The 15,165-nt window shown below is 63.1% G+C and overlaps 3 protein-coding genes across 10 annotated transcripts in view; 1 reads left to right on the top strand and 2 right to left on the bottom strand.

The window, feature by feature from the left end:
* Positions 1–126: 126 nt before the first annotated feature.
* Mdk (midkine (neurite growth-promoting factor 2)) lies at positions 127–1,802 on the top strand (the record flags this gene model as incomplete). The annotated part of the gene is given in 4 exon segments (XM_005384026.2): positions 127–203; positions 289–456; positions 535–696; positions 1,522–1,802. Coding segments are annotated over 4 exon segments (433 nt in total), but the record flags the coding sequence as incomplete, so codon positions are not given.
* Positions 1,790–9,490, bottom strand: Chrm4 (cholinergic receptor, muscarinic 4). 4 transcript variants are annotated; one of them, XM_005384028.1, is made up of 3 exons: positions 9,360–9,490; positions 5,395–5,499; positions 1,790–4,179 (listed from the first exon to the last, which is right to left on the bottom strand). In XM_005384028.1, exon 3 carries the CDS (start codon positions 4,165–4,167, stop codon positions 2,731–2,733), a length of 1,437 nt encoding a protein of 478 aa, XP_005384085.1. In that variant the 5' UTR covers positions 4,168–4,179; positions 5,395–5,499; positions 9,360–9,490; the 3' UTR covers positions 1,790–2,730. The 4 variants fall into 4 exon arrangements, 3 of the variants coding, with proteins under 3 accessions (XP_005384085.1, XP_005384087.1, XP_005384086.1); XM_005384030.1 differs by lacking the exon at positions 5,395–5,499; XM_005384029.2 differs by lacking the exons at positions 5,395–5,499; positions 9,360–9,490 and adding an exon at positions 4,643–4,673.
* Positions 9,491–12,784: 3,294 nt separating this feature from the next.
* The window catches only part of Ambra1 (autophagy/beclin-1 regulator 1), a 188,977-nt gene continuing 186,596 nt past the window's right edge, over positions 12,785–15,165 (bottom strand). For all 5 annotated transcript variants that reach the window (XM_005384021.2, XM_005384022.2, XM_005384023.2 and 2 more), the window contains one exon: positions 12,785–14,141. In XM_005384021.2, coding sequence (XP_005384078.1) covers positions 13,648–14,141 — 494 coding nt within the window. In that variant the 3' untranslated portion in view covers positions 12,785–13,647. The remainder of the gene's footprint in view (positions 14,142–15,165) is intronic.

Here is a 15,165-nt window from a genome sequence, read left to right as displayed (position 1 = left end):
GGTGAGGGGGCTGGGCTGCCCTGCTCGCGGCGCGCCCCGACCCGCGCGAGGGGCCCGGAAGGCGAGGGGCGCGGGTGACCCCGTGGGCAAGGGGACGGCGAGGAACTCCGACCCGCTGGCCCCCAGGATGCAGCCCCGAGGCTTCCTCCTCCTCGCCCTGCTCGCCCTGCTGGCGCTGCCCTCCACGGCGGCCAAAAAGAAAGGTGAGGGGTGGGGTCGGAGGGGTGCCGGAGAGCCCTAGAGGGGAGCCCCGGCGCCCGCGTCCTGAGCTCTGTCCCGGCCCCGCAGACAAGGGCAAGAAGGGCGGCGCGGGCGGCGAGTGCGCCGAGTGGACCTGGGGCCCCTGCGTCCCCAGCAGCAAGGACTGCGGCGCGGGCTTCCGCGAGGGCGCCTGCGGGGCGCAGACGCAGCGCCTCCGCTGCCGGGTGCCCTGCAACTGGAAGAAGGAGTTCGGAGGTGAGGGACGGCGGGGCGGGCAGGGCGGCCGCGCAGGCCTGCGCTCGCGCTGACCGCTGACCCGGCCTCTCCCGCCAGCCGACTGCAAGTACAAGTTCGAGAGCTGGGGGCCGTGCGATGGGGGCACCGGCACCAGAGCGCGCCAGGGCACCCTGAAGAAGGCGCGCTACAACGCCCAGTGCCAGGAGACCATCCGCGTGACCAAGCCCTGCACTCCCAAGACCAAAGCCAAGGCCAAAGGTGGGCGCTGGGTGGGGTCGCAGGGCCCGACCCGCCCCAGGGCAGTGGTGCAACCTGCAGTCGCGTGACAAGCGACACGTCAGTGGCCTGGGCACGGGTGCGCTATGCCCTGGGGCCTCCGTCCTGGTGGGGCCAGGGAGAGCGCCCTGTGGGTCCTGGCTCGGGCAGGGGGGGCCACAGGGTCCCCTTCGCAGTTCCTGGATGCCAAGGGCTTCACGGGCACCTGGCTGCCCCCCTCACTCCTAGCAGCCCAGAGAGGTCGTCAGGGCAGAGGCGGGCAGCTGCCCACTGCCCAGTCAGGGAGCCCAGGCTGTTCCCGGCGCCCGGGCCAAGGAGGTTGGAAGTTCTGATCCTGGGTGAAAATACACAGTGGAGGTGGAATGGTCAGGCCTGATGTTAGCATGAGTGCCCCACCTGCTTCTGGTCAGCTGATAGAAAGTCAGTAGGGTGCTGAGGATGTAGCTGGCACGCACAAGGTCCTGAGTTCCATTCCCAGTACCACCCGCCCCCACCGCCGAAAAAAGTCAATAGGCAAGCGGAGTGTGGTGGTGTATGCCTGTAATCCCAGCACACTGGAAGGCTGAGTCAAGAGCATCTGAAGTTTGAGCCCAACCTAGGCAACTTAGTGATTTAGTAAGACCGGTCTCAAAATTTAAAGAAAGGCTGAGTCTCAGTGTGAAGGCCCTGGGTTCAATGCCCAGTATCTCACAGGAAAAGGAAATAAGATCGCCAGGGTGCAAGATTTTCTCTTTGACGTTTTGGGGTGGGGGTCTCTACTGGATTACAGTAACCTGGCTAATACCGCGTTTCTTTCTTGTTTTACAGCCAAGAAAGGGAAGGGAAAGGACTGAGCCAGGCTGTGATAGCCTGGCCGCCCCCGCCTTCCCGCAGGCCCAGGACACCGCCCACCAGTGCCTTTGCTCCACAGCTTTATCAATCACCCTGCCCTGCACCCCGCCCACCCCAAAGCCCAGAGCAGGCCAAGGGATTCTGGAACTCGCCACCCCCCCAGGGTTTTCGATTCCCAGTCCCCCCGTGGTCCTTTTGCACCATGCTCCTTGTTACCAAGAAATGAATAAAATGAACCAACTTCTTTCCCAATAAAAGCTTTTCTTTTCAATATATAAAAGCCCTTTCCCGGGAGGGTACTGCGCAGCTTTGTGGGGAGGGTCAGCTGTGGGGCCCCGTGGGCTTAGGGGGCTCGGGGCTTGCCGAGTGTTCCCTAGGGCTCCCTGTGGGAAAGCAGAACACTGACGAAAGAATCTTCAGGGCCCCTGAAAGGGTCCCCTGTCTGTCTTCCCTAAGGCGGTCCGTCCTCTCGCCTGGGGACCCGGCGGGCTGGGGAAGGGACCTGGGACTCAGCCTCCCCTGTCAAAGGCCTCCTGGTACAGCCACTGCCAGGTTGGAAGTTCACTGAGGCCTGGTGGGTCCCTGAGTGCTGCAGAGGTACAGGGGAGGCAGGGGTGCAGCTGGGAGCCCTGGCCTGGGCCTCCCGACCTGACCTCTGCATCCTGCCAGGCCAGCACGAGGCAGCACTGCAGGGGAGGGGAAGCCCGGGGCGCCCAGCCTGCGCCCCCATACGCACAGCGGCCCCTGGCAGCCGGCTGAGCAGCTATAGCAAGGGGCATCTCTGCCCCTGCATGGGGTTTGGGGGAAGGGGCTGAGCCTACATGCGGGGCACAGGGAGGCGGAAAGCACCTATCACAGCAGAATGGGGGACCCACGCTTCCGTCCTTCCAGCCTGACCCCGCTGCCGCCCTCCTCGCATCCATCCTTCCTGCTCTGCTGCTTGCTGGCTACCATGGGGCCGCTGCACACCCCGGCCAGGGTCCCCAACCTCCTGGGGCTGGGCGATGACAGTCCAGACTTCCCTGCGCCGAGCCTCCTTGAGCCGGGATCTGCTCTCGAAATCCAGCCGGAGCCGCTTCCCAGGCTTCCATCCTCTTCAGCAAACGTGAGCGTGGCATGGGGCCTGCATCGCGCGGTCCCCCAGCCTAGGACGCCAGCACCTCCTGGGCCCGCCCACCTGCCCGCCTACCTGGCCGTGCCGATGTTGCGGTACTGGCACAGCAGCAGGTGCCGAAAGGTCTTCTTGAAGGTGGCATTGCAGAGCGCGTAGCAGGCAGGGTTGATGGTGCTGTTGACATAGCAGAGCCAGTAGCCGATGGACCACATCGTTTCTGGGATGCAGCTCTGGCAGAAGGTGTTCACCAGGACCATGACGTTGTAGGGCGTCCAGGTGAGGATGAAGGCCAGCAGGATGGCAAAGATGGTCCGCGTCACCTTGCGTTCCCGGGCTGCCATCTGCCGCTTCTTGCGCACCTGGTTTCGAGCGATGCTGGCAAACTTGCGGGCAACGTTGGCGGCCGGGCGCATGCCGGCTGGCGTGGCAGGCACAATCTCGATGGCTGTCACACACTCACTGCCCGTCTGCTTTGTCACTATCTGGATCTTGGACCATTTGGATGCCGGGTTGAGGGTCCGTGGCTGCAGGGTGGCGGGGGGCACGGCAGGTGCGGTGGCCTCTGTGGTGGACAGCTCCGTGGCGGGGCGTTCCTTGGTGTTCTGGGTGGCGCTGCCCGAGCTGGACTCATTGGAGGTGTCCTTGTCGGCCACTGGGCGTGGTGGTGGCGGCAGGGCTGGCGGTGGGGCCTCCTCCAGCTTCCCGTTGCGCAGCTCGTCCCGGGCCGCAGCGCCCGGCGGGGGCTTCTTGATGCTCTGCTTGACCAGGGGGCTCTTGAGGAAGGCCAGGCTCTTGGCTTTCTTCTCCTTGGGGCCTTCGGGCCGGTGCTTGTGGACTCGGCTGCGACTGGCCAGGGAGATGTGGATGTAGAGCACCGTCATGATGACCACGGGCAGGTAGAAGGCCGCGATGGCCGTGCCGAAGGTCACTGCCGGGTTGGACAGGAACTGGATGAAGCATTGGTTGTCGGGCACCGTCCTCTTGCCCACCACAAACTGCCAGAACAAGATGGCGGGCGCCCAGAGCACGAAGGACAGGACCCAGGCGGCGGCGATCATGAGCCCGGCCATCTTGGTGGTCCGCCGGGCGGGGTAGGTGAGCGGCTTGGTGACGCAGAAGTAGCGGTCGAAGCTGATGATGAGAAGGTTCATGACGGACGCGTTGCTCACCACGTAGTCCAGGGCCAGCCACAGGTCACAGACCACGGCGCCCAGGGGCCAGTAGCCCTTGATGATGTACACGGTGTACAGGTTCATGGAGAAGGCGCCTATGATGAGGTCGGCACACGCCAGGCTGAACAGGAAGTAGTTGTTGACCGTCTGCAGCTGCCTGTTGACCTTGATGGACAGCATCACCAGGATGTTGCCCACGACAGTTACCAGGCTCAGCGAGCCCGTCACCGTGGCGATGAACACCATCTCCACCGTCTCGTAGCGGTTGTGGGCCGCGGTGACCAGGCGTACAGACTGGTTGCCCGCGCTGCCGTTGCCGGGTGTGAAGTTCGCCATGTTGGGGCGCGGCTGAGGGAGGAAGGAGAGAGAGAGGGGTGAAGTGCTGGTGAGGAGCGGGCAGTGAGGAGGGAAATCAAGGCAGTGAGGGAGGAACAGCATCCAGCACCATCCATTCATGCCTTCATCGGGCAGCTACGGGGGCCACTGGCACGGCCCTCAAGCTGGGATAACAGGACAGGAAATTCAGGGCCCAGCTCAGAGTGTGTCCTCTAGCGGGGGAGACGCAGAAAAGCGTGCACAACAAAGTGCTAGAAAGAAAATACGAGATGCAGCGCAGGGGTAGAGCGCTTACCCAGCATGCTCCAGGCCGCATTCAACCCACTGCATGGAAAGAAAAAGAAAGAGAGGAGAAAAAGCAAAGCAAAGCAAAGGCAGGCAGGCTGAGGGCAGGATGAGGCAGTCAGAAGACAGGACAGGGATGGTTCCTCGCTGGGTGATCAGGGAAAGTGTCAGGACCCAGCGTGGTGCACACCTGTAACCCCAGCACTTGGGAGGCCAAGGCAGGAAGATCACCATGAGTTCGTGTGAGTCACATAGTGAGTTCAAGGCCAGCCTGAACTACATAGCGAGACCCTGTTTCAAAAACAAAAAACAGAAAGTATCAGGCAGGAGAGGACGCTGGTGACAAGGAAGAGGCAGACACAGGAAGTGTTGAAAGGGAGTGGTCGAGTCAAAGGCAAAGGCAAGAGCAAAAGCCTGGGGGCACACTCCTGTAGTCCCAGTACTCGGGAGGCTGAGGCAGGAGGATTGCTGAGAAGTTGAGGCCAGGCTGGGCTATATAGCAAGACTCTGTCTCAAAAAACAGAAAAAGAAAACAAACCCGCAAAACAGGGAAGGCCTGCCCCCGCCTCCTCAGAGGCCTGTGTGATGGAGCCCAGGAAGGCGGGTGAGTGGCCAGAGGGCTCTGGTTCCAGGTACCCGTTCATCCACCCACCCTGTCTTGGGTATGCATGTATTGTGGGGGCAGCGGGGATGGAACCGGGTCCCTGCTCGTGGCAGGTGAGTGCTGCACCAGGAGCTCCATCCAGGGCCCCACCGGGTCCTTTCTTAACATCGCCAAGGGCCTGGCTTGGGGCCTACACTGGAGGCGGGCACTGATGGGAAAGTGTATGTCAGCAGTTAACGTGTATTGCTTCCCAAGGGCCCCGCACTTTCTACACTGCTTAGAGTATTAACTCTTTGCACCCCGCAACACACCTAAGAAGAGGTAGTTTTACTACTTACAAATGGGGAAACTGAGGCACAGAAGTGTCATATAACCCAGCCGAGGTTCTGCGGCTCCTTGAGGTCCTGTTGCTGGGGTCTGGGCAGAGCAGTCCTCTGAGGGCTCTAGCAGAGGGGGCCACAGGGCCACGGAGCCCATTCCAAGGGCGGAGGGGCATCCCCGGGAGGAGAGGAGGAGCAGGAGAGGAAGAAGAGGCCTTGAAGGGCAGCTCAGCAGTCTCCTCCACCCTCACCCCAGCCCAGAGCACAGAACAGGCCAGAGAGTGGACCTGGGGGCTCTCCAAACCCAGAAGCTCAGACCCCTGCAGGATCAGAAACCCAAAGGGCCCACATCAAGCCCGGTGTGGCGGTGCACATCTGTGATCCCAGTCACTCTGGAGGCTGAGGCAGGAGGATCACGAATTTGAGACCCACCTGGGCTACACAGTGAGACTCTGTCTCAAAACAAACTAGGCTGGGGGTATAGCTCAGGACTCCAAGGGTTCAACCCCCAGTAAGGCCAACATGTGAAAATAAAGCAAGGGCCCACATGGCTTCCCCAGTGTCAAGGCTGCCCCCAAGAGCGGCCAGGGAACCCCAAAGATGAAAAGATCGTGGCAGAGGGTGGAGAGGGGCCGCAGGCTGACCTTCCTCGCCCTTCCACACCCCGCAGGGCCGGGGACCAGGCGCCCCAGCCAGAGCCCCTCTCGCAGCCGCCCTCGCCCACCGCGCTCTCCTCCTCCTCTTCCGACTTCCATACATGTGAGCCAGGCCCACGCCGGCACCGGTGCCAGGGCAGCCGCTGAGCCCAGCCTCCTTCACACCCGCCAACACACACGCCGTCACATACGCACTCGGCCCTGTCTCAGCCACACGCAGCCGCGGACGCACTTGTGTGCGTCTGTGTGTGTGACGGGGAAGGCGGCAAGCGGCCGTGGGGAGGAAGGCACCGAAGGAGGGCTGGCGGCCTGGCCTGAGGAAGCCACCTGCCGCCCGCTCCTCTCCTTGTCCTTTGTAAAGTCCACGGTCCTGTCCTGAGACGACCTCCTGAGCAGCTGTCAGGACGGAACGAGTTGATGTCACGGAAATGGCACTGGAGGCTGCAGCCACGTGCTGCGGTGGCCCCAGGCCCTTGTCCACCACCACAGACACCGAGCCAGCCTCCTGTTCCAAGTGCTTGGAGAAGCTGAGCAGCTGTCCCCAAAGGTCACACTGACTGTCAAGGGCAAAGGGCAGAGAAGGCCTTCTCTCCAGGGTCTCTGCCACCCCAGGTAACTCTGAGAGGACCCTAAATGGAAACTCAAGTGTCACCCTCCGCCGGGCATGGAGGCACATGCCTGTCACCCCAGCACTCGGGAGGCTGAGGCAAGACAGCCTGGGCTAATGAGCTCAAGGCCAGCCTGGATTATACAGTGAGACCCTATCGCAGAAAAACACAGTGTCGCCTGCTGAACCCAGAGAGCAGAAGCATGCAGGCAGAGAAGCTGCCGTGCCCAGGCTTGTGCTGCAGAGGGGAGGGTGGGCCTTGGGATCTGTCACCGGGGGGCCTCCCAGGGCCAGGACACCGGCCAGCAGGGCAAGAGGAGGGAGCGAGCCAGGAGGCCCTCTGAGGCTTTTCTACCGGATTACAAGAGCCCCAAAAGGAAAAGGTAGGGACTGCTCAGCATGAAGAGGTAAACATCCTCACATGAGGAGAAGGCTAAGTAACTAGCCCTAAATTACCCAATTTGTAAGTAGGGGTGGAGCAGGATTAGAACCCAGAGCCACCCTAACTCCAAGGTACTGAATAGCACTTGGAGTAAATGTCCCACCTCTGCCCCACCAAAATGACCCAAGTGGGGTCCCATCAGGTGCGGCTTGGGGAGGTCCCCCATCTAGCTTTCCCAGGACAGGAGCTTTCCTGTCCTCCAAGGGGACAAACTGGGTCCAAAGAAGGAAGAAAAATAAGTACATTTCTTACCGGGGTGGTAGAATAAGTGACGGGTAGTGGAGCCCTAGCCCCGCACAGGGTCGGCTCAGTCCCCGCAGACATTCGGCCCCCTCCCTGGTGCATTTGCCGGAATCCAGGCCCGCTCGCATCGGCGGTGGCAGGCAGCCGTGGCCAGGGCCGTGTGCACCGCTAGATGGCAATGTCGGTTCCTGGGTGCCAGCTCCCGACCCGAGCGGGCGGCTGCCGCTCGCCGCCGCCCCCAACGCCAGGGCGTCCACAAACACAGAGGCTCTAGGCAGGGCTCCTCGGGGAGGGGACGGCCCCATCCCCGTCCCCATCGCCATCCCCAACTCCCCCTCGCCAGAACCCACCCTAGGCGCCACGAAGCAGCCTTCCGCTCTGCGCGGGGTTCAAGTGTGAGAAAGTTTAGGGCGCCTGGATTCCACCCGCCACCCTGCGAGGATCGCGTGGGAGGACGGCGAGCGCGAGTTGTGTTTGTGTGTGATTGCCCGGGAGCGCGAGTAGACGCTAGTAGCTGCTTGCATGTGCGTGTGTGCCACGGCCCCGCCTGGATACCGGTGCGCGGGGAGCGCGTGAGCATGCCGCCCGCGTGGACACGTGTATGTGCACGCGTGTGCGTGCCCGGGCTGCGGTGGCCTGGGGGACGCACGCAGCTCGGGTGCTGCAGCTGTGGACCTGGGCACACGAGCACAAGCGGGGCGACGGCCACCGGCCACATCCCCACGCCCAGGTGGGAGGCTCGGCCCAGAACTTGCCTCTCTCTCAGAGCTTGCGGGTAGCGGTGGGGGTCCGCGACAGCGCGGGGCCTGTGGGACAGGACGCTTCGGGCTCGGAAGGACCCCAGACTTTTGGACCTGACCCCTGACTTTATGGTCTCAGCCGGGGCCGGGGCCGTGCGCGCCTTCAAGGAGTCAGCGCGGAGCCTCCGACTGACTTCTGTCGGGGGCCTCTGCGATGGTCGCGCAATCTTGAAGGTCACTGGGCTCAGCTCCGTGCGCCCTGAGGGGACCGGCCAGGGACCACACGCCCACAGGGAGGCTCGAGGCTCGGGTCAGACGGGTGCAAGATTCCTGCCCTCCTCACCCTCCCTGTTCCAGGGCCCTGTGCAGCCGGCGACCCGAGTGGGCGCGGGTTGTTTTTTCAGCCCTTGGCCCAGGTGGCCTCGGGGGCCCCCAGTGGCTCCTCGCGTCTACGCCAGGTTGGGGGCCCGTGGCTCCCCGGCACCCCTCCCTCAGTACCCGCCGAGCGCAGCTCCCGCGGCCTCTGGGCGTGGGCACCCCGCTTTCGGGGCCTGAGCCCCTGCCCTGCCCGGCCACAGCGGAGCTAGAGCTCGGGCGCCTGGCGGGCTGCTTGGGGCGTAGAACCCCGGCTTTGAGGCCGTCACCCCGAGATCTGGGGCGGAAGGCTGTGGCGCCTGGATCTGTCCGCGGTGAGGGAGAGGAGACTCGAGTTGCGGGGAGGCAGAGGGGCGCGGGGCCTCGGCCGACCTCGTGCCCGGCGCTTCCGCCGCGAGGCCCGGTTGAGGGCTTGGGTTGGGGGCCCCGGCTCCGAGCCCTCGCGGAGCGGGGATGGCCTTGGCGGGGCCCGGAGCGGTGAGGGCAGGGGTGCCTTCCGTCGGGGCTCAAGGTCGCCGATGGAGGACTCGTGCGCTGGAGAGCTCGCAGCCCCCGGGCGGCCCCGCGAGAAAGGGGGGGCGGGGAGACGGGCGGGAAAAGGCTCCTGGGCTCCGCGCCCGGCGCCCTACTGAGCTTCAGGGGTCTGGAGTACGGGGTCCGGACCGCAAGGCGACCCCGGGGGCTCTCAGGGTGGGCGCTCCTGCAGCCCGGTCCCACGGGCATCTTTTGCGGCCACCTTAAGGCTTCGAGACCCCGGCCTCTTCCCGCCGCGGTCCCTGCCGCGGGCCTTTGGGCCCCGACACCGCGCTCGCTCCCGAAGCGGTCCCCGTCGGACCCAGCTCTGGGGCCCCGCAGGGATCCCGGGACCCGCGTCCTCCTCCTCCCGAGCCCCCGCCCCCGCGCGCCGCGGAGTCACTCACCGCCGCCGCGCCCGCTGCACTCGCCCCGACAGACGGCGGCACGGACGCCAGGCCCGCGGGCCGGACCGGGCCAGGGGCGGGCCGGGGCCGGTGCAGAGGGGCGGCCCCTGCTCCGCCTGCGGCTCCGGCGCTGTGGCTCCGACTCGCGCTCACGCTCGCACTTTTCCCCGAGCCGCGTGATGTCACGGGGAAGCAGCCAATCGCGGAGGGACCACGCCGCCCGCCCCAGCCGGTCACCCAGCGGCGATGCGCGGGGGTCACCACCTGGGGTGTCGGGAACCCCCCGGCCCGCGTCCCTCCCCGGTGCCGGCCCGCAACTCGCTGCTCGGGCGAGGCAGCGCCCACAGTCACCGGCGCTCGTAGCGGGGGGCGCTGCCCTCCGGGGGTGCGGGTGTCCGCGTTGTCATGGGGACGCGGCGCCCCCTCGCGGGCTGGGGAGGAAGCAGACGGTCGGGTCCGCTATGCGGCCCGCCTCCGCCCTGACCGAGTACCCTGAACCCCAAGTGCTTTAGTGCTTTTGGGTGTTTCCCTCCCATACGTGGCCTTGCTTGCAGTTTGGCCGCGGGTGCGAGGGTTTGATTCCAACAGGCGGCCAAGGGTGCTTGGGGTGCGCTCGACCCCACATTTCCGTCGGGGCAGCCTTGGCTGTGGGTCGGCGGCCTGAGAAAGCGGGGAGCGGGCGGGCGAGCGTTTGAAGAGTGGAGGAGCTGCCAGCGCCGGCAGCGCCTCCCCTTACCCGTTCCCCGCGCCCCTTGGCCCACGCCCCAGGCCAGAAAGGGGCGCGCTCTCGCCCTGCGGGCCTCAGCACGGGAGGAGCCGCCCGTCCCTCCACGCCGTGTAGAACATGCTCACAGCTGCCACGGAGGGGAGGCTAGGCGCCCAAGGTCACCTGAGACGGCCGGACAAGTCCCCGAGGGTAAGGCGCCAGTCTCCCAAGTCTCTTGGATCCGCACCACTCGCACCCTCAGCGAGCCTGGCCGGCAGTGCGCAGAAGTGAGCGGATTCAGCACCTCGGAGAGCTCCGCCCGCCCGGGTTGCAGCGGCCAGCGGACCGCCCTGCTCACGTCAGCCGGGTCTTCGCCGAGCCTCCCGAGACCTGTCACCCCCAGCCCTCAGAGCGCGGACAGCCGATTAACCTCAAAGACCCCTGGTGTCAGGTCTTGGAGAAACAATCAAGTCCCGCCCTCCTCCAACCTCCCCGAGGGCCGGCGGTGGAGCCGGGGGAAGTGCAGGCGGACCGAGGGCAGGAGAGGCAGAGGCGGCGGCAACCTCTCCGCAGAGAAGAGGCAAGAGCTGAGCCGAGCCAGCGCTGCGGGGCTCGTGGTGCAGGGTTCTCCATGCTGAAGGGGAGTTGGAGGTCAGGTCCCCAGTGCTCCTGGGTGCCAGGGCCGCCTAGTCAGGCCCGGGAATTTCAGGGTCAGAGTTGGTTGGCTGGGCTGTCCAGAGAAGCCATCTTCCCTTATGCGCGTAAGATGTCCCCCCAGCCTCCTGAGGGCGAAAGCAGAACTATTGTTCTTGCCCCACTTCACAGAGGAGGAAAGAGGCTTGGCTGGGCTGGTGTGCGTGACAATGACCATATCCCTCTGAGAGTCCGGGAGCTGGGCGCTCTCGGGAGAGTGCCAGCGTGGCGGGGAGGAGGGGGCAGGATGTTAGCTGTGTTGATGGGGAGACCAACAAGGGCGAGGCATGCAGGCCCCAAAAAGCAGAACCAGTTTTGAGCAGTTCCAGAAGCTGCCAGGCAAAGCCACTCATTTCTCTAAAATCACCACCATGGGCTTTAGACTCCCCAGGCTGCAATCTCGGAACCCACGGAGGAACCCTGGAGAGCTGTCTCTCGAACAGGACACCTGGTTCCCTCCTGCTCCTTGGTGGATGGACTCATCGGGGCCCATTGTCTAAAGCCACAGGACTTTTCCAAACATTTCTTCAGCTCCAAAGGGGTTGTCAAGCCTCTGGCCCTTGAGCCGCCCCTTGTCCTGGATGGAGGGCTCTCACACGGTTGGTGTGGGGACAGACAGGTGGACAATAGGTCCATCCTATGTCAGAGCCAGCTGGGGTGGCCGGGCAGGTTCAGAGTTGGAGTGCTCATCTCCAAGGCCACACAGCAGTTACAGTGGCCACAGGGTATGCTCTGCAACTAAACCCTACCTGGGTTCAGCCAGGCTCTCCCAGTGGCTGCGCTGTCTGTGAACAGCAGGAATGCTTCAGCAGCTTCATGAGGGATGACACCCGGCTTACACTCACGTGAACCACCCCACTGTCAAGCCAAGGTGACATCTTCCCGTTGCAGGAGAACCTGCGACAAGGGACAGATCCTCTTCCGGCCTCCACCCCCTATCAGAGCCTGCCCTCCTCACGCTGCTGTCTGGGTGTGTGTTTCAGACTACGGTGCTAACGGCAACTTCAAGAGGTTGCCCGGTGTGAGCCCTGCACGTTACCAAAGGTAAGTGAAGCCCAGTAAGGGTGAGTGGTGAGTCTGAGGTCTCACAGCTAGGGGACCTCTTTCAGCCCATGCTCCACCGATGTAAGAAAGACTGCCTATTAAACCTGAGCATTCTTGGGTAAGTAGCTAACTCTCCATACTGTTTTAGATCATGCCTTTGCCCGTTTATCTCTTGGTTTCATTTCTGCTGGGGCAGAACTGTAATCCTGCACAGCCCACAGCATATTGGGTAGGGTTGGGCATACAAAAGATACCCATGGTAGGGGCTGGGGATTTAGCTCAGCGGCAAAGCGCCTGCCTGGCAAGCGCAAGGTCGTGAGTTCGGTTCCTGGTACCGGAGAAAAACCAAAAAAAAAAAAAAAAAGATACCCATGGGAACCAGGCATGGTGGTACACACCTGTAATCCCAGCCCTCTGGAGGCTGAGGCAGGAGGATTACCATGAGTTCAAAGCCAACCTTAACTACATTGTGAGACCCTGTCTCAAAAAAAAAAGAAAAAAAAAAAAAAAGGGTTAACTCAGGAAGCTCTTGCTGCTGCCCGAAGCCCAGAGTAGCTCAGGCTTTCCCCTAGGTGAGTACCTCCCTAAAAGTTGGGCCCAAGGTGCCTCCCCTTCCCTAGGCCAGCCTGGGACTTAGAGAAATCATGTCCCAAGGATGGAGCAGGCCTTTCAGTCACTGTGCAGAAGGCACAGGGTAAGGGCAGGCCCAAGCAGCCAGCAGCACAGCCTCTGGGGCGCCTACAAGCAGAAGCCAGCCCCCCGCCCCTCCAGGGTTGGGAAGCAGCTGATCAACAGCAGGCCCTGGGCAGCAGGGCAATGTAGGGAAGCCACAAACAGCACAGGTGGCAGCCCTTACCAGGCTGGAGTCAGACTGGATGCCCATCGCAGGGCAGCCTCACAAAGTGCCCGGGGCAGCCAGGGCCGGGCGCAGCTCGATGCCCCACCCCCCAACCCACCCTCGATGGAGACACAGGAGCCTGGCGAGGGGCATGGCATCGTTTTAATGACATAATCTTTGGTGTTTCCCTCATTAGCAGTAGACCATCCCCTCCTCCCACCACAATGTGTCTAGGATGAGTGACAAACAGAAAGGAAATCACAATTTCATATGGAAAACAAAAAGATCATAGCCTTGATTCTTCACTAGAAACTACACATACAGTTCAAGATTCCACATGCAACACCTTAAATCACAGACCAAGACCTCACATTCTGACCTGGGCTGGAGCCCCTGCCGCAACTTGGGCTGGCTTGGCCTGGGCTCGGTACCACTGACAGCTGCTCATGCTGCCTGCAGGGCGTGCTGAAGGAGCTAGTGGACAGGCCCAGGGGTGGGCCAGCCCACACCCCCACTCCTGAGGGCCTGCCTGCTGCCCTGGTGTCCCCTGCCACTAAGTGTCCCTGGGGGTGAGATGGTGGAGCGTGGCTGGAGGGCCAGGGATGGAGGTGGACTCGGGCGAAGCCTTCCCTGTTCCGGGGCTCCAGGCAGCTCTGCCCACCTGACGGGTAGACAGGGCAAAGCTGCTCACTGGCTTCTGTCCAGGGCGGCGTGGCCTGGCTCTGGAAGACGGTTCACTCTTCTGGGGATCTTGCCCAGGCCCAAGTGCCCTGAGCCCAGCCCTAGGAGAGAGAGGGTTCACAGCAGAGACATCTCTTGCTCCTCCATACTCGGCAGCCCACAGCCTGGCTCTTCTGGGCCCAGTTCCGTGAGCCTCGCCAGTCAGCTGCCTCCTGCCCTCTCACTCCTGCTGCTCCCTGTTGCGGCCCCGGTTCTGCGTACACTTCCCAGTCAGCTGTGAGGTCCGACTCCTGGTGGCGCAAGGGCGGCAGCGTGCACACCTGTCTCTACCTGTTCCGGGGCTCCCCACTGGGGCTGGCACCCTCCCCCCTGCTGCTGCCGCCGCTGCCCCCGCCATCGCTAAGGTGGCTGTCATCGGTCAGGTCACAGCGCAGGGCTGGTCCCTCGGTGCTGGGAAGGGGGACAGGGGAGGCAGAGGGCAGGGACAGCTCGGGCAGCTCCTGGCCAGAGGTCCCGGGCTGGTCCCAGGAGGCTGTCCGGAGGCTGAGGCCGTGCTCTGTCAGCTGTGCGGGTTCCGGGAGCAGTCCCCGAGAGGTGGAGGGCTGTGGCGAGGAGGTGCGGGCAGCCCCCGACTCCGTGCCTGTCTGCGAGCTGCGGTGGATGCGGTGGCTGACGATGATGTTGTTGCCAAAGCCGCCCATGGAGGCCATGGTGGTGCTCTGCTCCCGCTGCACCACGGCAGTCATGCCCCCCTCCGCCATCAACCTCTGGATTCTGCTGAGGGCATCCTCCCCACCAGCGCTGTACTCCGAGCCCTCGCCTGGAAAGCAGAGAAAGGAATTAGTTGTGGGCCTGGGCCTGAGCTGGGAGTTGTAGTGAAAACCAGAGAGACCCGGGCACGGTGGGGCACACCTGTCATCCCAGCATGCCGGAGGCTGAGGCAGGACTGCTGCAAGTTTGAGGCCAGCCTGGACTGCATAGTGAGTTCAAAGCCAGGCTTCAGAACTACACAGTGAAACTCTTGTCTCAAAAACCCAAAACCAAAACAAAGATGGAGAAAGGGCCCAACTCTGTCACCACAAAAATCAGCCTCGAAAGCGAACCGTCAGTTTATACCCAGTGAGAACACTGAGGCCTAGGATGGATGAGGCGGCCAGGTCTTTGGAAGAAAGGCACCCCGCAGGGTATGGCTGGGAGGCAAGCCTTCTGCTCCGCTTCCCCTCACTCTTCCTGGGGCAGTGTTGTGTGTGTGGCACTCGCCAAAAGCCCCTTAGAAAACTAAGTTGTAGGAGCCCTTCCCTCTCCCTCTCCGCAGCGGCCTTCGCAGGTGCTCCTGGTGGCCCAGGCTCCAACCTGCAGCTCTAGGCAGGGAAAGCAGGGCTCTGCTCACCTCAAAGCCTGGGCACCCACCGCGTGTGGTCAGAGTTTGGCTCAAACCCACGCTCTGCCACTCACTCACTCACTGGCCTTGGCCAGATCCCTTAACACCCACGTGGTGAGTGCGGAACACAGAAAATGGGACCTGCATGCAGCGAGCACGGAAGGTCTGCCCAGGCAGCACCCACACGAGGGCGCCCGCCTGAGGGCGAGAACCAGCCTGGGCTGTAGACAGCTCCCATCAAGGTGCCTGGGCTCCAGGAGTGGCCCTAGTGACTACTGATGTGCTTCTTTTGGCTACGTACTGATTAGTTTGGGGTTCTGTAGCTTTCGGGCAGCTTGTAGCTTTTGTGGCATGAATGGCAGCTTGTTTTTGAGATACTTGATACTGAAAGGTTTATTTTTTGAGACAGGGTCTCACTCTGTAGTTCAGGCTGGCCTTGATCTTACTCTGTAGCCCTGGCCGG

Source organism: Chinchilla lanigera, unplaced genomic scaffold (assembly GCF_000276665.1).
Source record: "Chinchilla lanigera isolate Chin_1 unplaced genomic scaffold, ChiLan1.0 scaffold00021, whole genome shotgun sequence".
NCBI classification, from domain to species: domain Eukaryota; kingdom Metazoa; phylum Chordata; class Mammalia; order Rodentia; family Chinchillidae; genus Chinchilla; species Chinchilla lanigera.
The sequence above is the reverse complement of the archived record's forward strand: the minus strand, read 5'-3'. Positions and strand labels throughout refer to the sequence as shown.

What these genes read in the sequence shown, in the direction of transcription:
- Chrm4 (XM_005384028.1), bottom strand. Translation starts at nt 4,167, where the DNA reads ATGGCGAACTTCACACCCGGCAACGGCAGCGCGGGCAACCAGTCTGTA.